At 39.0% G+C, this 26,511-nt stretch overlaps 1 protein-coding gene across 4 annotated transcripts in view; it reads right to left on the bottom strand.

Annotated features, from left to right (window-relative positions):
* Positions 1–5,176: 5,176 nt before the first annotated feature.
* Positions 5,177–26,511, bottom strand: part of KYAT3 (kynurenine aminotransferase 3) — a 24,732-nt gene continuing 3,397 nt past the window's right edge. For all 4 annotated transcript variants that reach the window (XM_009273942.2, XM_009273934.1, XM_019470754.1 and 1 more), the window contains 12 exons: positions 23,272–23,330; positions 21,882–22,026; positions 18,098–18,247; positions 16,816–16,902; positions 15,269–15,391; positions 15,067–15,187; positions 10,752–10,828; positions 9,771–9,860; positions 8,947–9,133; positions 7,859–7,932; positions 7,326–7,412; positions 5,177–5,911 (listed from right to left, as the gene is read on the bottom strand). In XM_009273942.2, coding sequence (XP_009272217.1) covers positions 5,849–5,911; positions 7,326–7,412; positions 7,859–7,932; positions 8,947–9,133; positions 9,771–9,860; positions 10,752–10,828; positions 15,067–15,187; positions 15,269–15,391; positions 16,816–16,902; positions 18,098–18,247; positions 21,882–22,026; positions 23,272–23,330 — 1,263 coding nt within the window. In that variant the 3' untranslated portion in view covers positions 5,177–5,848. The remainder of the gene's footprint in view (positions 5,912–7,325; positions 7,413–7,858; positions 7,933–8,946; positions 9,134–9,770; positions 9,861–10,751; positions 10,829–15,066; positions 15,188–15,268; positions 15,392–16,815; positions 16,903–18,097; positions 18,248–21,881; positions 22,027–23,271; positions 23,331–26,511) is intronic.

The following is a 26,511-nucleotide window of genomic DNA, read 5'->3' as shown; positions in this document are numbered from 1 at the left end:
GGGGCCGCTATCTTGCCTCCCTCCTGCCGCAGCGCCTGTGCGAAGTCAGGCGGCTGTGCAACGTTCCCCCTTATATACCGACAGCGCCGGGCGGGGCCCACCGAGCGCTCGCTACGGGTCGCGCGAAGGGACAAGCGGACGCGGAGCCGCAGGCGGGTGCGGGCAGGTCCCGCCCTCCCTTTACGTCCTGCGTTTAAGCAGGGCTGTTTGTTTACCGCATCCTCGCGTGCAGGGCAGGGCTCGGCCACCCGAGGGCGAGGGCGGGTTGCACCGAGGGCGGCTGAGTGACCAAAATCTCGTTCTGATAAATCCAACGATGCTGGGTACCTTGGGGCTGCGGGCTCATAAAGCCCCTGTCACTTAAAACGCCTGCATTGTGGGGGGCCGAGCTGGAACCTTCCTCAAGCCGCGACCCAAGGCCCAGGCAGGAGCACGGGGAGCACAGTCGCGTGCTGCCGACGGGCCTCGCTGCAGAAGCTTCCCCCTGCCAGCCTGCTCGTCACCATGCTGCCACTGCTGCACCAAAGCAGAGCTGCCCGTGGGACGTGCCTCCCGTTTAGCTGTTCCTGTGCGAACTCCCGCAGTTCAGTGAAACACCGCAGAAAACGAGTTTAAGCAAAACTGCTGGAGGTTGCACACAAGTGTCTGGGGCACAACGTTTTTGGCTCTGGAACTGAGACCAAGCAGAGACCAGTTCCCAGAAAGGGGAAGAAAAGACAAGAAAAGTTTAGTTCCCCCTTACTGGCATCACCTGCTACAGCTGTTCCGGTTTGCCACTCGGATGATTCAACCATGAGAAAAACCTGGCCCTCCTGCAGGACCCGCAGGTGTCGGGCAGCCCTGCTGCGACTCATGGAAGCCCTTGGCAAACGGGCCATGCGGATGCTCAGCCTGGCTCAAGCAGACACACAAACACACGCGCACGCCTGCTGGTTTGTGTGGGTTTCCCATGTTACCCTACACACTCCTGCATGGTGTGATCCGCTGCCTTCTGTCTCTCACCCTCGCACCCACCTTGGCAGCAAACAGGCCAAGGAGAAGAAGAAACCCGCAAGAGCTGTTGCAAAACCAAAGCCCTCCAGCACGGGACTCCAGTCCAGACTAATTCCCCAAGAGATTATCCATATGCAAAATTAGTCTGTATATTGAGCAGCAACAACAGGTTTTCAAGCGCAAGCTTTAAACAGTGGACAAAAAACCTGTATCTTTGGCATGAGCCTCTCCTCACTGATAAACAGAGGGATGAATAGGACAGGAGGGTCTACAGATTTTGGCAAGTGCCACTACTTCAGTGCTTTAAAGTGATCAGTATTGAAGCCTCTGAACAGATGTAAATTGGCTATCTATTAATCAGATACAAAGGACTGTTCACACCACTAAAGACCACGTCTCCACTGTATAACAAGAATATTTTTCAATCTGCTAGCTCAAAGAAGGAAATTCAGCGGGGTTTAAAAGTTCTCCTAATACTTGCTAATATTGAGTCAAATTCATTATCACACACCTTATAAACACTTTTCTGCTGACTGAAATGCTGTGTGCTGGTTGAAAATGAGCTAGTTTGAACTTGCCAACACATTCCCCAGGTCTAAAAAAAAAACCAACAACACATTCCTCAGGTCTAAAAAAAAAAAAATAAACCTTTTGGAATAAAAGGAAGCTGAACTATTAGAAGATACAGATGCTAAGATAAACATTTAAAGCTTCTCTTCTTCCATTTGCAATGACCTTTTTCACAAATGCTCAATAAACCCAAAAGATGAAATAGTAATTTAAAAAAAAAAAACAAACCACTGTAACTGTCAATGTGAACACAGCACGCGATACTAAGTTCCCCCATAACCTCTGAAATGTGTATGTAGCAGTGTCTGCAACAGATGTGCCCCATCAGCACTGTCAGTCCCATCAAGCTTTCCAGGTTTGTCCTGGCTTCTCATGTAATCCGTTCCATGAAAAAGATCTTCTGCTGGCAATCACTGTCAACAGCGGGTCCCTTCTGACCCTATTCTCATTATCTAGACTTGAAAGAGTTTAATTTCCACCATAGAATGACAATCATTTTCAGAAATGTTGCAAAAAATATGATAGATCGTATCTCAGCATTTCTTTATCCCCTGTCTGCAGCAATTTTTCAAGCGCTTTGTCCACAAGCAGCAGAAAAAAAGTGGTTGATGTGGCGGATGGGAATACCACTATTAACAGTCTCTGTCAACAAGAGATCATTTTAATAACTTACGGAAAGTTCACCTTGCTGTCCCCAGCTGTATCTGTTTCTTTCCCATCACCGTAGTTACAACAATAATCCTATTTTAAAACTTACTTAATTGGTCATTCTGGAGTTTCTTAAAATTTCACCCAAAGTATCTCATGCTAGCTACTGTCAGTAATAAAAATGTGTAATTAAATTGCAATTCTTACACTGCTAGTATTACCAGCATTATTTCAGTAATAATGCAATGGGATATTCAGATGCCTTTGCAAACACAATGAGGAGTACATTAATGAAAACAAGTCACTGGTTCATACTTGCATGTCTTAAAGGTCCTTTGTAATGGTTTGGTGGTTTAGCCAACGGTCATTTTGTTAAAATAGCAGATGTCAGTCAAATGCCTCAAAGGAGCAAACGAAGGAAACAGTAAATAGGCAGAGCAGCGGAATTATGCTTGGTATGTTAATTCATCTCTGTGCTGCATCTTATGTGTTCAGACATTTGATGAAACAAAAAGATTACCACATTACAGCACCTGGACAAAATAGGAAAAAAGGAATTTAAACTACTCAAGTCTAATACAGTGGGACCTATAACATGAGGGTGGTGGTTTAACCACAGCCGGCAACTGAGCACCACACAGCCGCTCGCTCACTGCCCGCCCCCCGGTGGGATGGGGGAAGAATCGGAAGGGTAAAAGTGAGAAAGCAACTTGTGGGTTGAGATAAAAACAGTTTAATAATTAAAAAGAAATAATTATTTTAAAAAAATGTAAGGAAAAGGGGGAAAAATATCAAAGAGAGAGGAAAATAAAACCCAAGAAAGACAAGTGATGCAAATGAAAACAATTGCTCACCAACAACCGACTGATGCCCAGCCAGTCCCGGGCAGCGCCCCCCTCCCCCTTCAACCTTCCCCCCCAGCTTTATTGCTGAGCATGACGTCATATGGTGTGGGATATCCCTTTGGGGGTGGGGTGAGAGGCAGAAACGGCCTTGACTCTGTGTCAGCACTGCTCAGCAATAGCGAAAACATCCCTGTGTTATCAACACTGTTTCCAGCACAAATCCAAAACACAGCCCCATACTAGCTACTGTGAAGAAAATTAACTCCATCCCAGCCAAAACCAGCACACATGAGTAAGGCTCTGCACCTGTACACAATGCAGAGCTATCTTTAAGCATTGGCCACCTGTGTGTCCCAACTCAAATTCACTGCTTTAGCAGGTGAGTTATTAGCATACTAATGAGATATTTGAAACAGTCAAACATAACAATGGATAAATTATTTTGCTATAGTTTTCTTAATTTCCTCTTCAGCCCTGCATATCATTTTTCTTTCATGCATATTCTAGACTGATTTTACACAGGGTGTCCCATTTGCCAGTGAGAGTAATATAAGTGTGTTACAGCAAGTCTTTTGGAAGCAGTGAGGTGCTTTTTTTTTTTTTTTTTTAAACAGAACATGAAAACATTGTAAAGAGAGGTGAATGGAAGAACCCTTAATACCTTACTACTGTTGTGAGGCCACATAACCCAATTATGTGTGTGCTCACATGCTAACCACCCAGAGCTATCTCAGGGAAATCTTAGATAGTAGAAATAGGGTTTTAAAAAAGACTTAGAGAATTGTGCTGTGTAGCTGTTATCTTCAAGAAGCACGATGCAAGCACGATGCAATGTTTTTCAAAAGTTTTTATATATAACAATGATGAAAATAATATCACTTGCATAAGGTTTAATTGCATTGAGAAGCACCTGTTTAAAGGACAAGAAACCAAAATTCAAATATTTTATTATTCTGTATCATTTCAGAGGCTTAAGAAATTAGAAGATTGATTCACATAATCAAACATTTCATAGAAGCCTATGTTTTTACCATGTATTTATGCTAGAAAAATTTGCTTAATTTTATAAAAAATTACTTTTCAATTAAAGCGGCAGACTATTTTACATTTTTCTTTCCCAAATTACCATGCACCTCAACAGACTGTTGCACTGCCCTCTTAGTTCCTGCAACAGCACAGCTTCCCCAGTGCAACTTACATAAACAGATTTTAAACTGCTTGTAAAATAGAGTGTAGATTTCACAGAAATTTAGTATCTTAAAAAAATAGTTCCTCCTGGAATTTAATGTAGGGATTTCCACATGAAATGCCTGCTGAAATTTCAGTTTAGTCATTCTAATTACTAAATTGATTTTTCTACACAAAGACTACACACCACCTTAAAAATACCAGCCAACCATCTTCTGGTGAGATTTGGGGAATGGCAGTGCAAGACAGCTACAAAGACTACAGAAGACCCAGCTACTGGACTCCCAAAAGCCCAAGACCAAGAAGCACTAATGAAAAAGCCTAGCAGCTGTTCTCACAGTCCAGTTTCTATACTTTTTTTTAGGCCCTGGCCATGGTCACAGTCTGATGAAATTCAGTTAAGATTCCAGCTGTGTGATCACAGAACGAGTGAAATATTTGCAAAATGAGTTATTGCATTTGTTCAGGCTTTCCACCATAAGGCCAGTGGGAAGAATATAGAAACAACATGGAGAACATAACACACAGCCTTAAAAGGTTATCTACCTGGATTGCTTCTGCGAGTGGGAAACCCATCCACAGATGAAAAGGTCGCAGAGAGAACTGAAATAGGAGGCAACTAGAAAAGAATTCTCCATATTGATCTCTTTTGAAACAGTCCTTTATCAACTGAGCTTGAAACAAAGTTAGTTGAGCTCCATAGCACAGTATTAGGCTCATCTCCGTGCTCCCCCTGGATGTAAAGAGTTTGAAATAAGTTTGGTGTGAAGTTACCAATGTCGTGAACATGGTGAGAAAAAGGATGACAGGATCAATGATGTCACTGTACATCTGATTGTGAAGGAGCCTCTAAAGCAGTGTCTTCTATTTTGCTTTGTAGATTCATCCATGTAATAAATAAATAAATAGGTAGACATGAGTAAACAGAATTCCTATTCTAGATGCCACTTTTATAATTTTATTGAGGCCTGAATACTTTCAGAGCAGCACACATGACTATTGTGGGAAAATAAAATAGTAATTATGCAACTTCGCACTTTTCAATCTTGCTTATAGTATAAAAGCTATATTGATTTAACTCAATCATTTTATTTAAGCTGATGCAATTTGTGCATGGACAGTGTAGGTAGGTATGTACGTAGAAAGTCACTGCAATTATTTAATACGAGGCATATCTTAATTTTCCTTCACTGCAGGCTATTGGGTTTCACAAACCACTATGTTTAAGTCTCACCCCTAGGTCCTATACTATCGCATACCAAAAACACCTCCCACTTTTTTCTTCTAAGCTTTAAAATACCTGTATCATCTATTTATTTTACACAACAGTCCTACAAATTTTTGTCTTTCAGTAGAAGTAGTGAATCCCATAGATTTTTTGGGGGAAAAAAGTAAATGATTTTGAAAAGACTGAAAATAATCTCTGAGTTGCATTACACATTTTTCAGTAAATCATTGTTTTAGCTCCTCAGCAGGTGGCAGCACAAAGTTATTTACAATGTCATATTAATTCTGTACTGTATTAGGTAATTTGTTCTTAAATTTGCAATAAGAAAACCCTACTATTAGGTAATTATACCAGATGGAAGAGTTAATAAGAAAAATCAGGCTGTCTGTTTATTCCAGTTCTTCAGGATCACTTCAGCTGCATCTAGTGTGCTGTCTTTCTGCAAAACAAGGAATATCACTATTACTGCAAGTATGAAGTTCTTGAAAAGAGAGTAGCAGTCATGATTATATCATCCCACATCAATATTTGGCAGCTTCACTGGCATCCTGTTAATATCTGTCAGTCAGTTTTTCATTAACAGTTATAGCTACAAATCTAGACTACACAAAGAATTCAATGCTGATTCCTTGCAAATATTTATTAGGTATATTTAAAAGATAACGTATTTTCTAAGCATTCATACTATCAAATTTAATGAAAGCAATACTTCTTATATAAATGCCTGGCATTTATGCAGTGATGTACTTGGCAGCTTTATATTGGAGACATGCTAGCATAGTTTCCTAATCTTCATGTGTACAGTTGGGATTTTTAAATCTCCATGCAACAAAGTTATGCTGCGAACTACTTAAACATAATCCCTCTAAATATGGGTAATCTATCCACTGGCCAGTTGTGTGGCTTGGCTACAACCTGGCGAGTCATACAAGTAGTCGTTAACTTGACATGATTAGTGCTGTTCATCCCGGGCAAGCCACATTTACAACCAGCAAGTTTCATCCTGGTTGTTACTGGCTCGGTTTATATCATAGTCTTTGTATCTCATCAAAAGAACTAAATAACACAAGGAGAAACTCCCCTTCATTACTGGTTCAAGCTAAGGCTCCGATCTTTATACTAGAACAGTTAAGGAGTTGCACGTGTTCCATTATGCTGACTCTGTTACAGAACAATCGGGGAAATATCTTAGGGCTGCGGGCTTATCAAAGCTTATGTACGTGTCCCCAAAGTCTTTCAGTCTTTTCAAGAACAGATTCAACAGGAGGAAGAATATATGTGAAAAGGAGGTGCTCACAAAATGGCAAACGTCAGCCAATTCACAAAAAACATGTAAGATAACTTCTGTGTCTTTGTTTTCTTTTGTAATTTGGAGCTCGTGTGAAACCCTATGTATTTTCAGGCAAGTGAGCTAAATTTGAAGGTGACCTCCTCACTGTTTTTGTTGCGGGAAACTGAATGGGCTTGGGGTATACCACTCTGCTATACAATTATTCTCTGCTCTGGATTATAGAATTCACCTTAATTGATAGCGTACCTGTATCATTCATTTTCACTGTCACCACTGGTCAAGAATGTTTTTAAAAATCAATAGAGCAAGCTAAAAAAGGCCTACCCACCCAGTTTTTTCCTGCCATTGCCCTTCTTAGCCATGTCACCCACATTTATGGTTTAAAGTCCCTCAGCAAACAGACAGTTGAAGCTACTTTGTGCTGAATTTTACACCAAGCTAACTTTCTGTTCCTAAAACCATCCGACTCGGGAGATCCTGAGCAAAATGTAACAGTCTCTCGCAGATTTCTGTACTGCATTGATTTTTAGGAGTCTTAAGTCTTCCCAGGACACAAATTTACCTTAATGAAGCAAAAACGTATATATTTTTCAAACTCCCTTTTTGTCTCAGGACCACAGAATGCTGAAAGAGGAATTGCTGACAGCTTCTGAAACAGAAAACAGAAATGTTATTTGCTTATTTTATATATGTATAAAACAAATCTGTTTTAAGCACGATGACTTTACTATTCCATTTCTAGAACTCTCCCTCCCAACATGTGAGGGAAAGACAAGGTTCAGTTTTGTATGCACTAGCTAGGCTTAACTAAATTCAAATTACTTTTCCTAGGCAAAACATTTCAAAGGTACTTCTGTACAACTAGCATTTAAGCGTGCTGAAAGAAAAGTGCTGGGATGTAACACAAACCTACAGGGTACATTTTCAGCATATTTAGCAATATTTTAGCCACATCATTATCAGCAGTTACTATAAACACCAAATAATATTTTGAATGGAGTATCTCTACTACATTATTTAATAAGTACAGTTGCACTGCTTTTGCTTTCAATAGAAAAGCATTTCTAAAGCTAGAGTATGACTAAGACACCTTACCTTAGATGTTATCATCCATTTGACAAATTTATAATCATAAGGTTGTTTCTCATCTACATCAGAGAGATCCACATCTAAAAAAATTAAATTTAAAACAAACATGTTGTAAGATTTCCTAGACTCCACTGGGAAGGCATTCATTAACAGCACTTTATTATAGTTAATACTTAAGAATAAAGATGTATGCTTTTATTTTAAAATATAATTAAAAAATTAGACTGTAACAATTAAAATAGGCCAACAGATTGAACCTTTCCATTCTGACCTGAGCACTTGCTTTCCATTCAAAGCAAATTCAGACATGTAGCTTGGCAGAAAGCCATGCAGTACTCCAGGAAGTCCTCAAGTACGGGTTTTTGAGGGATCAGGACTGCGGAGGGTACTGAAGAGTGTATTTATAGCACAGACAGCAATAATCACTGCAACTGCAGTTTTCTCATCTGTGAAACTGGGGTATCTAAAACTTTCTGACACACGGTAGCACTGCGAGGTCCAGCTGCGTTTAAACATTTCTGTGTGAATGACAAGTGCCATTAGGACCAGGTAGTGAAAAATGTGGAACTTGAAAATGTTCCCCTGTGGGAATTCTTCTTCCAAAGTTACCATAACCTGAATTTCCAAAAGGTTTTGTAAATTTTGGTAGCATTTTACAGTGTTTAGAAATCAGAATGCCTCAAAGAGCCTTCGTGGTATGACTTCAGATTAAGAACAAACAAACAAACAGAAAAGGGAAGGTACAAATGGGTACGAACTCAGGATATTAAGCCAGGTGCTTGGCTCTCAAACTTTTTCATAATCACAGAGCTTTTGAAAATAGACATTTTTATCCACCTACTATATCCTCCCTAAAACCTTGCCAAAGCTTTGCAAAACACGGACAGTAGTAAGGACCACAAACAAGGGCTTTGCTGAAGTTTATAAAATGTACCTACCAGGCTAAGGTCAAATGGAAAATTTCAGTCCCAGTTAGTACTTCTGACAATGTTATGCAAACATGAAATGAGAATATAGTTTAAAATGAAAGTTGCATTTTCAGATTAACTATAATATTTGCTTTCTACACTCTGTTTAATAAACTTGATACTAACTTAATGTAGAAACATCAACAATCATAAAGTATCCTCCATCTGGAATGACAGGCTTTAGTCCAGCTTCCTGAAGTAGCTGAGCCATCCGATCACGCTTGCTTTCCAGCTCTCGAGACAGTGAGTAAAAATAGCAGTCTGGGTCATCCATGCGTTTATAGTCTATCCCAAACGCTTGTGCCAAAGCCTCCTGGAAACATAATCAATGTTCAAAGTACTCATGGACACTCAGTACACTCAAAGACACTCAACACACTTCCTACTGAAATCACGTGGATTTTTCTTCGATTCTGGCCCTTATTAGGCAAATCAGCATATACAAATTACACAAGCTACGTCCAAGTGTGTAATTTATTTGTTACTTTGTGCTGTGGCAATACCCAAAGCACCCAATCATTTGTTAGGCACTAATCATATACAGAAGCCACAGTCCTTGACACAAGCGTTTGCAATCTGAATTGAAGCCAAGTTTAAATTATTGATGATAACGTATCATAGAATACTAGAAACTAGTAGACGGAGATAATGCTCAGTAAAACAAGACCTTGTAGCAAGAACTTCTATTTATATTTCCTAGGAAACCACTAAGATTGTCACATTTTATGCAAGAAGCAGCAGTTTGTAGGTAAAAGAAGAAAGAATCTGCAAGAGACTGATTTTTTTTTTTAAATGCCTAGTGAGCTGATCAAATTTGTCTCCTCGTCTTGCACGCCAGAATATATATTTTGACAACTAAAAATTCATTGTTGTGATTATTGTTTTATTACAGTGAGGCCTACAGTTTTGCTACACCAGAAGATAACCTCCTCTGCCCCAACTGTACGTACCTGTAATGGAGTTGGGCAAGTATACAGTGTATTTTGGTGAACAACTTGCAAATGCTTAATCAGGTTCTGGGGACCAATAGACCAACCAAGCTAAGGGAAGAAAGCATGCATATGTTACACTTACAGCAGTGGTGTTACTAAAAATTAACAAAGTTTTAAAATTAGCTGATGTCTCAAGTTTTTCTATGTTAAGAATTGGTAGGGAATTTGTTTTGATAAAGAATTAAGAAAAGAGCTGGTTTACACAAAGTTCGCTGAATGATGCCATTAAAAAAAGTCTAGATTTGAGACAACAGTTATAGTTTCACTTATCCCTCTCTCTCATAGGGTACTGAGCAAACTTTTAACTCTTCATTCAACAAGGGTGAGAAATCAAACTGAGCATTTATTAGGAATGTTATTCCTAATTGTTTTAGAATCTTTCCATCTCATAAGCTCCTGTGTCAAAGGTGGTTTGGGCATAAAACAAAAGCTCACTATATGTCATGGGTCAGTTTGAGCATAGGTGATGAAGAAGAAAGAATTTAGTTGCCAAATGGTTAAATATTTTTGTTTACTTTCTGATATGTATTTTAAAGTCAAGCAAAATATTATCATTAAATATCTTACAGAAATATAAGCCATTCCAAAACATACCATTATCACAATCTGAAAAATCACCACAAAACCAGGAAGTTAAAATACGATAATATCCATGTTTTCTCCAAGAATCTTGACTGGTTTTGAACAAATCGTACTGTGTTTATTTTTTTAGTATTGTTTTCTCACAAGAGCTTATTAATTGAGAGACAAGAAGAGAATTAAAACATGGGTGTTCAAGATAGGTAATTGCTCCAACTGAATGCTATCTTCATGTTTTGGAGACACAGAGATTTGCCAGAAGCTTTCAAAAGACAGGTCATAAAAACGGAGACTTTTTTAGTGTAATAAATGCATTCTGTTATTTATATAACTGAACTCTTTTATATTGATTCTTCTTACCTTCCAGCCAGTTACACTATATGTTTTTCCAGCACTTCCTATAGTTATTGTTCTTTCCCACATACCTGGCAATGTAGCTGTATACAAAATAAAATTAATTGGGTAAAGGTGCATTCACATATTCCATGTGGTTAGAAAAACTGTACTGCCCCTAGCTCAGAGCTGTATGTTGATAAAACATTGCAGCATATTAAGCAAGCAATGAGAATATTCTAAAGTTATAGCAATTTTAACAAATGAGAAAGGATATATGGCCCAATACTTTTTGGCATGAAAAGAAGGTAAGGATTAATGAAAGGAGAAAGAAGAGGCAGAAAGAGAGAGGCACAGTTTGTGAAAACTACGTTAGTTATCCTCAGCTAAAATGTGTAATTATTCATAAGAAAGATATGCTCTAAGAAGTGGCTACCATTCATCTCAAGACAGCATTATTTCTGATGCCTGATAATAGCACCATATACAACATTAACTCAGGCACTGCAAGCTATTTTAATAGAATTGTCCGGTTCAGTGTCACTGGCTATCTCAGACATCAGAAAAAGAAGGGAATTACTAAGACTTCTAACCCAGAACCAAACACCGTAAAAATCAGAAAACTAGCAGAGTGAGTAAATAAATTATGTTTTGTTGTATAATTTGAACAGGCCTGGGACTGACTGAAAATAGCAGCTAGCTAAGGATGTCTGCAAGGATTAAGGAACGCATGGAGGCCTATCTCTGTCTCTGTATTTCTATCTGGTAGGAGACCAAAATCCTTTGTTTCCTTTCCAAGGAGATGACAGAGCAAAGGTCTCTTCCTGTAGTTTGCCTTTTTTTTTCTGCACACTGCTTCAGGGGAGCTCTGTTTGGACTCTTTAACTTAATTCATTTTCAACAGAAACAGATAAATCAAGACACACTTAAGTCTGAGACACAAAGTTAGACAAGGTCATACCACTACTGCAATTGCAGTGGTCAACAACATCCGGCTCCACCTCGCTTGCACACTAGAACCACTACCAGTGAACCTGTCAATTGTTAACTCCCCTCCTCTAGGGAGACCAACAAACAAAGATTTTCCAAATAAAACCACTGAATTTCGTAAGGAAGTTTTTGCAGCAGTTATCTGCATTAGACACGGTATAAGTCTCTGCAGTTATTTGAAAACATGTATTGTATTTTTTTGAGCACACTTGCCAAGAAGAGAAACAAAACAGCAGGAAAGAAACTCATATCCCAACTAGCCCACCCATATTCACTCAACTGCTCTGCGACCTTGAAAACAAAAAGGCAGTTTGAACAGATGCATCTTCTAGCTAGCTAGATCAAGAGTATAGATCACTTCCTAAAGGCAAGCTCTCACAGACTGCAAAAAGAATTGAATTTCAAAGCTAATGCCCTCTAGCGAGACTGTTTTGCCACATAGTCATAGGAATTCAACCTTGGAGACAGAATGTAACAGCATTTCAAACATTAGCAGCAGCAAAAGGGCACAGGGGAAGAAGCAGCTCCATTGCTTTTACAAGCAGCAAGTTTTAAATAGAGAGGGAAATTCCTCTGTGCCATATGGCAACATCATTATGTGACACCATAACCAAGTCTGACTACAATTTAAAAACTAATGAAGTGCAAACTAACACATATAATAAGCCTGTTACCTGGGATAGCGCTCAGCTTGTTGAGAGGCTTGTTCAGAATCCTCGGTTATGAGATGCAATCTCTAAATCTGCCAGTGCAACCCTAATCATTACTTAGAGGAGGTCCACGGTTTTACGGAAGTCAGATAATGATGAGAAACATGATGAAGTGCTCTACACTACAGAAAACTGCTTCAGTGACAGCAGCACAAAGACCGTACTAATTTTATGATCTGTGGCTAGCAACCCCTGTTAAATTGTATTAAGGAACCACCATCAGACCCTGTAAATTGCTGCAATATCCATTTTGCATCTCTCACCAAAAAAGTGTCACTGCATTTGATGGAATATGTAGAGGTTAATATGGAAACACAGGAGTTTTTAAATAGTGAAATAACACACTCATTTTTTCTTGTATTATCTTTTGTAGACAAAAAAAAAAAATCTCAGAAACTTAAGTTAAAAAGAGCAGATCTTATTTCTTTTACTGAGATAATGTTATTGTTTACAGTGTTACCCTGAAGGTTTTATAATCATTTTAACACTAAAGATGATATCATGGGATCTGTTAGAGAATATGTACCTAAACCTAGCTGACTAACTGTCCAGGCTTTAACTTGCATTATCATCACACGGTATTTTTACATTTTATGCTAAACTACAGAATGCCTTTTGTTTGACTGGAAGTGTTTTGGTTTGAAGCATTAAAATAACAATACTGATACTAACGAACAATAGAGTTACTGTGTCTTAAGAATTCACCACCTGTCCATTAAGACAAAGTGTAACTGACAACTTCAGTGTTCAGACCTGCTGCCACTGCAAAGGAAAATGGATTACCTTACACCACCCACAGAGATTTTGGTTCTGAGGACAGCTATTTGCATGAACCACCTGCTAAGCCCATGAAGAAAGCTTTAATTTAATTCATTTTAATTTGCAATTGGGACATGATAAGCCACACATGCTCAGTTACTGTGGTAACTTGTTAGGATGCACTGACTCAGATTACTATCACATTAATGTACCCAAAATGTTCCCCTTCTTCTATGTCTGAAGGTCTTTGAGAAGGTATCACTATCAAGGCACCACAACAGCCATGAAATTAGGCCACTTTCAAAACAGACTCATAGCCTATGCATGGCCAGTACGATCAATGTACTGCAGCTGTATGATCAGCAACTGTGTAGCTGAGCTATTAAGTATTGCAAGGTCATTTAGATACAATTTCCTTTTTATTATTTATAAGATTCAGTTTTTACAATGATGTAGCCCCCACTAACGGAAAGTTTCTTTTATTGCCACTCTACTTATATGGAATTGAAGCATAGAAGCAAAGTTATTCAGCATTCAACCAGTGGTAAAGCCAGGAAAAAAGCTAAGCTTTTTCATGTCTAAGTTGTATTTATGTCTCTTGATTTCATTGTTTAATCTCAACTAGATGTCTCTATTGCACACGACTGAAACGTGCCTTCATTATGACAATAAGCACATCATAACAGATAGTTCACGCAAGGTGCTACCATCAGAAACAAAAGGACAGAAGAAGGAAGTTTTGGCTTTAGCCAGCTCAAATACATCAGCAGATCCAAACCAAGACCACCACACTAGAAATTTTTACATAGATGCTTAGCTGTAGCATTATAGGATTGGGGAAGGAGTTCAGTAACCTGCACTAGATTCACTTGTTCTGAGACAGTGGGAATGATTCCACTAACTTCAGTGAAACTTGGATCAAGAAGTAAAACAAGAGGGAGAGAGACATAACATCATATTTGGCATTCTAGTTTGTTCTTGCAATGGTGCTTTACCCCTGCAGCAATACTGCCTGAAGACTTTAGCATACTTTCATACTGCCCATGCAGTGACTTACTTCATTGAATTCTACGTCCATTATTTAACACCGTCTCTGCACTTTGGAGGAACAGTGTTCATGCACTATCTATCTCTGCACTAACCTTTATACTTTTTTTTTATTTTTATAAGTAGTGAGCAAAAATAATTGTGTTCCTCATTATGCATTTCCCTCATTGATTATCTCTATAATGCTTTGAGAAGGAAGTTTTAATCTCTGTTCCTTCTATTAGTTCTTCAGCAAAGCACAGTCCAATATACATACCTGAACAGCAGTTATATCTGTCATGGCCAACAAAGTAACTGAATAAGGATGGGATATTCAGATGATCACAACTGATTTATGAGCATCAGTCCCACTGCTTTCTATGGATATCTGCTCCAAAGTCACTTAAGAGCTTTTGGAAATTCTGTTTGGAAATTATTCTTCAAAATGTTTTTTCAGAAAAGGGAGGAGCTCTCCTCCTTAGAGTCTAAACATTCTAAAAAGTCAAAGCTACAGTCCAATATACATACCTGAACAGCAGTTATATCTGTCATGGCCAACAAAGTAACTGAATAAGGATGGGATATTCAGATGATCACAACTGATTTATGAGCATCAGTCCCACTGCTTTCTATGGATATCTGCTCCAAAGTCACTTAAGAGCTTTTGGAAATTCTGTTTGGAAATTATTCTTCAAAATGTTTTTCAGAAAAGGGAGGAGCTCTCCTCCTTAGAGTCTAAACATTGTAAAATAGTCAAAGCTTGAAGTTTGAGCTCCTTCCAGCAACCATTATCTCCGAGAGGCACGTTTACAACATCATTCCGCAACCACTTCTAAGATGCCACAGAAAATCAGTACCTATTTTAATGTGTTTATTTCCTTTATACACCAGCCATTCATACACCTCATCGCTGATGCACAGGGTATCATGTTTAATACAGAGATCAGCTATTACTTGGAGCTCTTCTCTGGTGAACACCTGGGATACAAGAAAGTAAGGGACAATGCATTAGTCATAGTATTTAAGGAAATTACAGTAGTGTTAAAGCAGGATTCTTACCTTGCCTATAGGGTTGTGCGGGGTATTCAGTATAATTGCTTTTGTTTTGGAATTAAATTTATTTGCAAGTTCAGCAGGATCTAAGACCCAATCAGCACTAGATGCAGAGTTTCCATCATTTTTCTTAAAAAAAAAAAAAACAAACACAACACACCAATAAATTTATGCATTATTTGAATACAACATGTTACAGCCTAAACAGAGATGCCCAACTTATCATCCTCAGACACTTTCATAACCATAGTTGACAACCTATCCAATCTGTCCTGCTCTCCTGGGAGAAGGCACTTCTAGAAACAGGCAGGGAGGCTCTAAGAGCAAGGTTAATTACTATGACAGTGGCTGTCCTTTCCTGGCCACCGTCTGTCTCAAAGCCTCCCCAGGAACTGGTTTCCAGGATCTGGTTACACAGATGCCGATTATAACTGTGTGTAACGCAGGAAGCCCAGTCACATGACAGGAGAGTTTATGGCCTTCGCAGACACTAGAACAAGCGTGTGCATGCTTGGCTGGAAAGATTGATCACCACTGGAGAGATTCAAGGTCTTTTTCTCCTCCTTGTCCATATGAAAATGGCCAAACAGTTAAAAATCTCCACCACTGAGGCTCTGGAGTTGCTGTGGTATTACACAAGGACAACAGAAGTTTGGGCCAGTTGCTACAGAGAACAAAGAGCACGGCCACGCTAACTTTCTGACACCTGCAAGTTACTGGGAGAGGGCCAGACCAAAAACAAGGGTGCGAAACAGAAAATACTTGGAGGAACCCCATCATTCAAAACGTCCCTAGAAGGAGGGCACCCAGAGGAACAGTCTCACCTACTCCCACTGCTGTCCTGGAGGTTTTGTCATTCAGTGTTGTTCTGATTTCATGGTGTTCACCCAACAGTCCGGCCTAAAGAGCCCCTCAGCCCTCCCCATGCAGGGCTGCCAGTCACCCAAGGCAACGGTAACAGGATCAACGCTTTGCATCCAGAACAATCCTTGCAAGCTGCCAGCATAATGCCAGCAGTACCAATTTGAAAATTAACCCATACCAAAATTATTCCTTTTTACCAATAAAGGAAACAGGAATTCTTGTATGTATAGCAAATATGCATACAGCATGATAGCTCCTTATTTAGTAAGCAGATTTTGGAAAAGAAATTATATTCTGTCATCGTAGGAGTTGCTGAAGGCATCAGAAACCAAATCTTTTGAAAACCAGCAGATACAGAAATTGCACTGATATGTGATCCTCCTTCCCTTATTTCCACTGAAAACATTCTCTGATGACGTCCAAAAAAGGAATTTTGATCAGCTTTCAGAATGCACAAATTAAAGTAAATGAGAAACATTGTCCCACCTTCTCCAACAGTAATAAAATACTCTATCTGCTTTGGATTATCATTGCCTCAGACTTACACTATAGCAATCTATCTCATTTTTATACAATTGGATATTATGAAAAACTATACAGAAGAGCATTGTCTAGAAGGTGTTCATCAAACCGTATTGAGTACGGATGAGAAACTTTATATGATAAATAATTTTTAAAAAGCTACTCACATTTCTCAGTGGGATAAAAACAGGTTTTGCACCCGCCATCTTTACCATTGGTTCATAACAGTCATAAAATGGCTCTATTATTATTACCTGAAATTACAATCATCAGTATCAGAAACAGAATTTACCGTGCATGAATACTTCCAAGATTTACTTTGGTGGTATAACTTGATAATGTTTCTGGCACTCCATCCTGATCTAACATAGCAGAATGTTCCTCCTTTTAGAACATCATATAACAATGCCCTCAGTCTAAGTATGATAAGCACTACTCGTTTTTGACGACACACACAGGCTGTTCTTCTCTAGTTACACATTACAACTATTAAGATACAATATTAGGAACGTTTGGGTCCTGCACACAGGTTTGAAGGTGCAAGGCAAAGGTGGGAGACAGCAAACAGCAAACTGATGAACAATTAGGCACAGCTGTCCTAATTCTGTCCACGAAATTCCAGGATTTCCAAGTATCTAGAAATCTCAGAAGAATGTCTGAAGTCCTCAAATTTTATCAGAAGAAAATTTTCAGGTAGAGAGGACAAATTCAAGGAAAATTGCATAGAGGCTAGATAAAAAAAAACCCCAAAGGCTAATTGCAGAGAACTGTTACAAGAAAAGAGAAGTGAATATCAAAGCAACAGAAAAGGAAGAAAAGATACAGATGAGAATACATTATACAAGCGAAACGAACAAAACACTGAAAGCAAAATGCATGACAACACAAATAGTTCTTGTCCACTACAGATACAAACAAATATTCTCCCCAAATGACTTTTAATATTGTCAAAAAGGCAGACATCAGTAGTGAAGGGATGAATCATCACAGCTGGTACAGTAAACTAACAATCCTTTCTTTAAAGGACTTTTCTGCTACCTATGCTGCTCCCATGCAACAGTCCAAAACAGAACTTGATACACAATGGTTATTCAAATGTCAACAATACTTTGCGCCACCCTTAGTCTTCTGTTGCAGACAACAGCCCACAAGTTTTCTCAAATAAGAAATCAGTGTGTATTGTGTCACCTAACAGTAATAGTGATAAAGAAACTGCTACAGGTACCGTAAGTATGAAAGAAAGGGGTTTGTAAGTTGGTGAATGATAGGAAGACATCCAAAGGATAGTCTCCTGATTACAGCTTCTGAGAGTCAGATGTGCAACTGTAACAAATCAAATTAATGAAGAAAGAAGCCCCAACATTAACTTATATTTAAAAGTGGATGAATAAAAAACAGGCAAATTCTCATTTCAGTGAGTATACATGAGTATTTCAAATAAAAACTTACTTCGTCTCCCTCTTCAATTAATGCCTGTATTGTACTAAAGAGAGATCCATAAGCTCCCACGGTCACCAGGATATCTGTGAGAGGATCAATCTTTCTTCCACAAACTCTCTCATATACTTGAGATAAGGCTTTCACCAGCGACGGATGTCCCTGTTTAAAGCAAACAAATGCAACTGATTTGTGTGTTCCTGACAACGTACAAAGCCTGTGTTTGGGGTTTTTTCCACATATATCAAAATAATACATTTTGAAATAGAAAAATAAGAGATGAGCCCTCAGTGTTAATGGCTGCTAACAGGTAGCGTGGTTTAAGGTTTTTGCACATTAGGGAAGAAAAGTGGTTTCAATTTATTCGTATCTACCAGGAAATTCTTTTTGTATATCTGATGATTTTTAACTTCTATCTTATTATCGCATCTCAGGATAGCTCCAGGTAGCCTATAGGAGCGCTAGGACAAGAGACAGGAGGAGAGAAGGGAATACTCTGACACCAATTCATCCTCACCCCCTTTAGAGTCTCTTTCCCACCTGCCCATATTTCCATCTGAAGCTCCTTCTGTTTCTTTCCTTACCTTTCAACTAAAAATTATTTGGTGCAAGGGAAATCTTTTTATTCTGTTTATATACTGCTGATAAACAGCACTTGTGATCAGAATGATGATTCATATAATCATATCCCAAATCTCAGAGCACCGTTCACCATTTGTGTCCCCTATAGGGACATGGCACTTAACGTACTCTTCTCAAAATGTGCAAAGAACACGAAAACAAGCATGCAACAAAGATCATATACAATATGAAAATAAGAAGGCACAATTCTGTTTACTCAGGAAGCCTATAGGTTTCCGGCTGTGAAAAATCTTTTTTGTTTTTGGATACTTGGTAGAAATAGAAAACAGCTCCGTCAGGAAATGCAACCATAACAAAAATCCTTCTCTAAAATATTGAACACTGTACCTCTACGCACAAGGCATAAAATCATGAACCCTTCTGTAAACAGGAACATTACCATAAATTAAGGCTTACAAGTCATTGTTGATTCAGATGACAGCCATTTCTTGCCATGAGTGTGTCAGCTACACAGGAATGCTGCACCACCCAAGTCACGTTAGGTCACTCTACAGGCCATAGCCCTACAGTCAATGAGAGGTCCAAGCACTGCAGAGAGCCGAGACAATGTCTCAATTATCAGATGGATGTGCATCATTCATACTCATCCCTCCCATATTTGCTACCACAAATAGTTGTGCTCAAAAATCTTAGAAGTGCAGAAGTTCGTAGAGGAAGTGCAAAGGCTGAAAATGGGAATATTGGTAAAAATTCCTCTTTAATTACTATCTGCAGTATAATATACCTGCAAACACGCATAGTTATCATGGGAATTATCAAACTATTTGGAAATAAAGAACAAAGTCAAAGAAGTAAATACTGAATAATTGCATGCATTGGGAAAATTATATTTATGCTTGATTTGCAAATCATTTTAGAGAATCAGTCTGAATATTTGCCGGAAGGTAGACTGTAGCCCATTCTCTCTGTAGCCTTTCCCCCTGTGCCAAGGCTCCTCCAAAACCTTGTCTGCCTGGTGAGCAATGACTTTTCAGGTACCCTATTGTGGCTTGTCCTGGTTTCAGCAGGGATAGAGTTAATTTCCTTCCTAGTAGCTGGTACAGTGCTGTGTTTTGGATTTAGAGTGAGAACAATGTTGATAACTCACCGATGTTTTAGTTGTTGCTAGGTAGTGTTTACACTAGTCAAGGACTTTTCAGCTTCCCATGCTCTACTGACTGAACAGGCTGGAGGTGCACAAGAAGCTGGGAGGGGGCACAGCCAGGACAGCTGACCCAAACTGGCCAAAGGGATATTCCACACCATGTGACATCATACTCAGTATATAAAGCTGGGGGAAGAAGAAGGAAGGGGGGGACGTTCGGAGTGATGGCATTTGTCTTCCCAAGTAACCATTACACGTGATGGAGCCCTGCTCTCCTGGAGATGGCTGAACACCTGCCTGCCGATGGGAAGGAGTGAATGAATTCCTTGTTTTGCTTTGCTTGCGTGCGCGGCTTTTGCTTTACCTATTAAACTGTCTTCATCTCAACCCACGAGTTTTCTCCCTTTTACCCTTCCGATTCTCTCCCCCATCCCACTAGGGGGGAGTGAGTGAGCGGCTGCCTGGTGCTCAGTTGCCGGCTGAGATTAAACCACAACATGGCTGATGAACATACTAATGCTTAGCCCAGAAGTTCACTAAATTCCACCCATCTTTTGTGTGCGTCTGCCACTAAACAATTGCTTTATACTTTCAAGTTATGCATATATATATATATTCTTCTTGCAGAGACTCTGCACACAACTAAAGGTGATTAAACAAAGTGACCCAAAGAAGGATGGTAATGAGGCTACATTCATTGGGGATTTAGGTTTTTTTCTTTTTTCTGTTCTTGCCAGGGCCCCGAGAGCCCTAATAGGCCTTAATGGCCCTGACCAGCCTCACCCAGGGCCTCTACCCAGAGCTGTGCCCCTGGTCCAGGGGCTCCATTTAAGCGCTATGCAGTAGGGTTGCTGGTCTGCAATTCAGTTACAGCCATGACTGTACCTGGCCATAGACCCTGTTGATCCCGGCCCCTACCTGTAGACTGATTCTGTGGCTTGACCTTAGACCTGCCTCGTCACCCTTGGACCTGCCCAGTGATCACTGGGTTATGTCCAACCATGGTTAGCATTGCCAGGCCTGACCTGTAGATTGACTTCCTGGCTTGACCTCAGGCCCACCTCACCACCACAAACTTGCCTGGTGATCTGGGCTGACCTCAGCCACCATCTCTGGGCCTGCCTTGCTCAGGTACTGTGAGACTGGGACCTGGCTGGTGAGGCCTCCGCCCTGCTCGCTGTGATAGCTTCTCCTTTAGGGAGCTGCTGGCCACTGCTGCTCCCCGTTCAGTTCTAATACATGCAGATTCTCAAGAGAATAGGCAAAAAGTTATGTTGGAATATATAGACAATGGTGCCACAACGACCAAAGCAATTGCTGGCCTACCAGTCTATACAGTGTTTTTCTATCACTGTTGCATAACGTGGTCATCTAGAAAAACATTAGATAGACTCCTTAGGGTCTTGTAGCAATCCTGACACACGATTCTCAGTTGGGCAACGTGGTTTTTCTTTACCACAAAATATAAGAAAGACAAACCAAACAAGGAAGTGGTCATACTAGAACAGTAATAGACTACTTGAATATCCCACCTTGGACAATGATAAATGCCACACACTCACACCCAGCTCAAGACATAAACGCTACAAGCCAACCTACAGAATGGGTAGTGACTATCTTCCAGGGGAAAAAACTTACTGTTTTGATCACTTCCTAATCTCCACTGAAATCTACTGTATGTTATGGGCGAATCCTTTCTTGGTCCTAGAGGTGCAGTCTCAACTGATATCAAGTATTTCTTTCTCATTCTACCATTATTCTATCAGATTCATGTTTACACTGACCAAAATCAGAGGTAAATGTATCATTTACACTCTTTAAACTGTGAAAAGACTCTTCAAAGACAATCTATCCCACATGTGCTCTACTATTTTGCTCTTGCTGAAGGATTCTGCCTTGAAGAAGCCTACACAGAGGATGTTCATTAGTAACGGATAAGGCTACTAGATCAACTTAATTTGGGACATAACAGTATGGCCTACAGATAAAACTAATTTAAAGCGAAGTCAATTTTTTTCCCTGTGGCATGTTCTCCACTGAACTTGGGTCCTCAAGTTCCACAGTACTTACAAAGCCTCGTGTGTACTGGTTCAGTCTGTCAACTGCCGCTACCTTTGCCAGCTCTTCTTTAACATAACTGGGAGGGGATATATCAGGAAGGCCTTGACCAAGATTAACAATTGAGGGATCTGCTGCCACCTTTGTAAATTCAACCCTAAAGGGAAAAAACATCTTAAAGTTAACATACCAGAAAAAATTATCTTTTCCTTCATTAGGATTAAAAGACAAAAAAAGCATTTCACTTTGCCAAATTCACAGCAGTGGAAACTGGTTTAAGTAGAGTGCTCACATGGAGAGGTGGGGGCTGGGACAATGGTAAGTAACCACAGGAGTCAGAGGGCACCCAATAAAAGGTTGACTTTCTGCATCCACAGAGTAACTTTTCTGCCAGCAGAACTGTGCTCAGATGTGTACACACACAAACACACAGTAACTCTGGATATGGGCAGAAATGGAACACTACCCTCTTTGCAAAATGAAGTAGATCTAATTAGAACAGGTACATTCAATAATTTAAAGGCTAGATTCTGTCAAGTGAAGGTGTCATTTAAACTATCCAGTCACCTCAGAGTGCTATAATTTTTTTTTTGTGATTTTAGGCAACAGACTCTTTCAGGCTGTTCATTAACTGTTCCTAGTAGCCTGCCAGATACAAACATTAGGATTCTTGAACTTTTTTTTTTCCCCCCTCCCTTCACAGGTAAGCTTTGCATTTTACTCTTTCCTCACTACCCAAATGTTAACAAGATTAAAAAAAAAAACCAAACAAAATCAAAAAACCCACATAGCATCACAGTTCTGTCAAAAATTAACACAAATTACTAAAAATGAGTTTGAGGCTGGATGACCAAAACACCTTGTGTATATATATACACACATATATACATACAACTAACATAAGCCCAAAATAGTGTTTTCACCAACTAACAAAATCCCATATTTACCAGTGACGGCAATATTGCTTTGAGACCAATTTAATACCTAGAAAAAAGTGTATTAAAAATAATGAGCTAAATTATAAAGACAAATATAATGGCTTTGAAAAGAAATCTGACTCATTTGGTAAACACAAATCAAGTGTAATTGAAATATATTACTCAACAAAGTTAACATTTAAATTTGAAAGTCAGCTATACGACCATGCCCAAGAGTTATACTTGTCTTATGTGATTTACTAGATGAAGAGAAGCCCAAGCCTAACGTTTAAAGCTCAAGACTAAGAATTAATTCACACCTTTAACAGAATTTAGTTCATTGCTTCTAAGCAGGTGCCAAATATATTTCAGCAGAGATAGCAAGTGCTGCGTACCTTCTTATCGACAATAATTATCAATTTGGAAAGAAAATGTATCGGCCAAAGATATTTTCTGAAATTTGCAGATATTTTCCTTTTACTTACCACACATTGCTATCAAGGCCTTCAATTCGTCTTGTGTTTTTGTGTCTGAAGGCCATTGTCTGCAAGATCAAAATATACAGACAGAAGGGTTTTGTTAAGAAAGACAAAGTACTGTATTGTTGGATTCTGCATGACAAACCCTCCCGCATGCTTTCTCAAATATACCACTGCCAGCTGAATTCAGTAGTTACACAAAATTATAGACATGTTCTTTCATTAAAGCTTCCATAATAGCTTGAATTCAGACTAACAAGAAAATACACAAAAATGTCCTAAATTCTCATTCATCATTATCTAAAGCCACTGAACTTTCAGCAAGGAAGGAGCAGGGCAAAATTCAGCTCAACAGCTTTAAAAGATGACCTAAAAAGAAAAAAATAGGGTACATACATTCTTTTTCTTTTCTATGATATACTAACAACTTAAAGACTGTGTTATTTCTAGCCCAATTCCTGCTCAATCCAATTTGGAAAGCTTGCATTTTCTATGTAATTTTATTTGTTAAATTGATGGGTAAGAGGAAAATAGCAAAGACATTTCCTATTTTCATTCAGACTTTTAAAACTTTAAAGTATTTACTTACAACACAGCAAAACCACATTAGAACATGTTTTTCCTGTATATTCAGACCTTCAGTTAAGGTCTTGGAGAACTGCTTTAGAATAGACTTTCAATGAGTACTCTCTATAAAGGCAGAGAAAAACTTATTGATAGTTGTGGTATTTTTAAGCTAAAAAGAGAAAAGAAAGTTAGGGAAAAAAAACAGATTTATTTCTATGTTAAAACAAAAAAAGTGCAAGCCCATTTCTATCTTTGTAAACCAGCTTGATACTAGAAAAAAATTACATAGGAATTACATAGTCCCTCAGTACTCCAGACACTCCTGTTTCTTTGAGTCAGATTACCAATTTCAGTGACTTATACTACTGCTAGCTATTGTTATTTTCTGAAAGATTGAAAAACCATATTCTAGCTACCATATTCTGTGAAGAAAACGTCTGCGTTACCATTACACTCCAAGTTTCAACTTTGAATCAATGGGAATGACTCAGTAGAAATATTATGCAGGCACATGTTTGTACTCAACCTGTTTACACTAAAGAAGCTACCATATACCTAATGATTTGAAGAATGGGAAGCTATAAAATTAAACAGATACTTCTCTGCTCATATGTCTTCTCTACAGATCTGATTCTGACCTCATCTATGAGACACAAACACCAGAGGAATCAAGCACAGGACACCTTTTATTTGTCTTCAGGAAGAAAACCACTAAGATAACTAGACAGGTGAAGCTGTACTTCTTGACACAGAACATACACCATAGTTAAGAAGGAGTTCTGAATAGGTAATCTATACTGCATCTATTTAAAAACACACATATGGTTTAGAAGATGAATCCAATTTTACAGTGTACATCTTGGTAAACATGATTAATATTTGGCTGTACTATACAAATACAAATAATACAGGTACTACTTAGACTGAGCCCCACACACACACCTTTTTTCACATGCTAGACGACTTCTCGTACTACAAGGAATAAGAAGTCTCACCTTGAATCTTTCCAGTTAATAATGAGAATTCTGTATGCTGCCATGGGTGAATTTGTTCCATTGACCAGCTCTTCTTGAAATTGTTTCAATTTGCTAAAAGCTAAAGGCTTATCAACTGCAGGACTTTTATAATTAACTATAATGTAAATCTTAACTGCATTAAGTAACCTGTATTGACAAGTAAAATAAGCCTTACACCTTACAGCTCTCATACTGTTTTAAGTTTAAATATTTAATGATTCAAGTCTTCCTATTTATTTTTTTTTGTGCCTTGAAACTAGTTTTAAAACAGAATAGCTGGTCCTGCATTAGTTTTCAGATTTTCACAGATTCAGCTTACAGTGGGGTTCAGGTCCACCTTATTACTTTGAGAAAGCCAACCAATTAACTGATATTTTTAAATGATTCCTTAAGTAGCATTCTTTCTTCCAGAAGGTCATGAGAATTCTTAAGACTTTTTTTTGTTTTAGCCCAGTTATATCATCCCTTGATAATCTTCAAGCCATTTCTAGGTGCAGGGCTAGGATTTCCATGAGTTTAAGATCGGTGTTAAGCAGGAGAGGCATGTCCTCATCAAGCTCTAACTCTGACCTCCTGCTTTCCCTAACACTTTCTATCAGGGAAAGCACCTGATAGAAAGTCAGGTGCTGCTCGTATTTATCTTTCTTCCTAATACAAAGAAACTTGTGATTAAATTGAATGGCAGTATGTTTAATAATGACAGAAGCAAATACTTTTACATGGTCCGTAATTACATTGTGGAATTCAATGTCAAAAGCTACAACAGAAGCCAAGATCTTAAGAAAATTAAAAAAACAACAGGAGTCGATTTCAGCACATTTAGTGAGAATATCCTTCTCCATTAAATAGAATACAAATACTTAGAGCATATGAAAAATTGACTCAGGCAAAAGCTGACCTTCAAAGTGGCTTGCACGCTAAAAGAAACTTCTCATATGGGAAAAATATGCTACAACTCTCCAGTATAATGGTTGGAACATCTGTTTTGAAGGATCTGACATGTGCCTTGGTTGACCCAAGTTGCTGACTAGATGAACTCCTATTCTGACCCGGGAACACAATTTACATTCCAGTGTTCTACATGCAATGCAGAGTGTGACCTCCAATCACCTACCATGTTGCAAAGCTCTGTTTTCTCTCAACAAAACTGGAAGACTTAAAACAAAGTTACACAATCTTATAAACAGTTAAGCTGGGAAATTGAGAAGATTCTGTATAAAATTAAGTTTGAGGTATGTATATACCCCTTGTTATTGCGGCATCAAGAAGCACCACTACTCTCATTTCATTACAGGAAAACTGAGATACAAAGAAATTAACTGATTTACCAAAAGTCTGTGATAAAGCTGGGACTGAACCTGTCTCCTGTATCTCAAGCTCCAGGGCCCTAACAACTAGGCAATCCTTCTGGCCTGATATGTGCTAGATGTGATTTAATTAAAAATTGATGAAGTGACTACATCAGTGGACACGGGAAGGGCTACAGATGTCGTCTATCTGGACCTCTGTAAGGCCTTTGACAGGGTCCCCCACAACATCCTTCTCTCTAAACTGGAGAGGTATGGATTTGATGGGTGGACTGCCCGGTGGGTGAGGAATTGGTTAGATGGTCGCATCCAGAGGGTAGTGGTCAAGGGCTCAATGTCCAGATGGAGACTGGTGA

The sequence above is a fragment of the Aptenodytes forsteri genome, unplaced genomic scaffold (assembly GCF_000699145.1).
Source record: "Aptenodytes forsteri isolate BGI_AS27 unplaced genomic scaffold, ASM69914v1 Scaffold59, whole genome shotgun sequence".
NCBI lineage: Eukaryota > Metazoa > Chordata > Aves > Sphenisciformes > Spheniscidae > Aptenodytes > Aptenodytes forsteri.
Note: the sequence above shows the minus strand (reverse complement) of the source record. Positions and strands in the feature narration are given on the sequence as shown.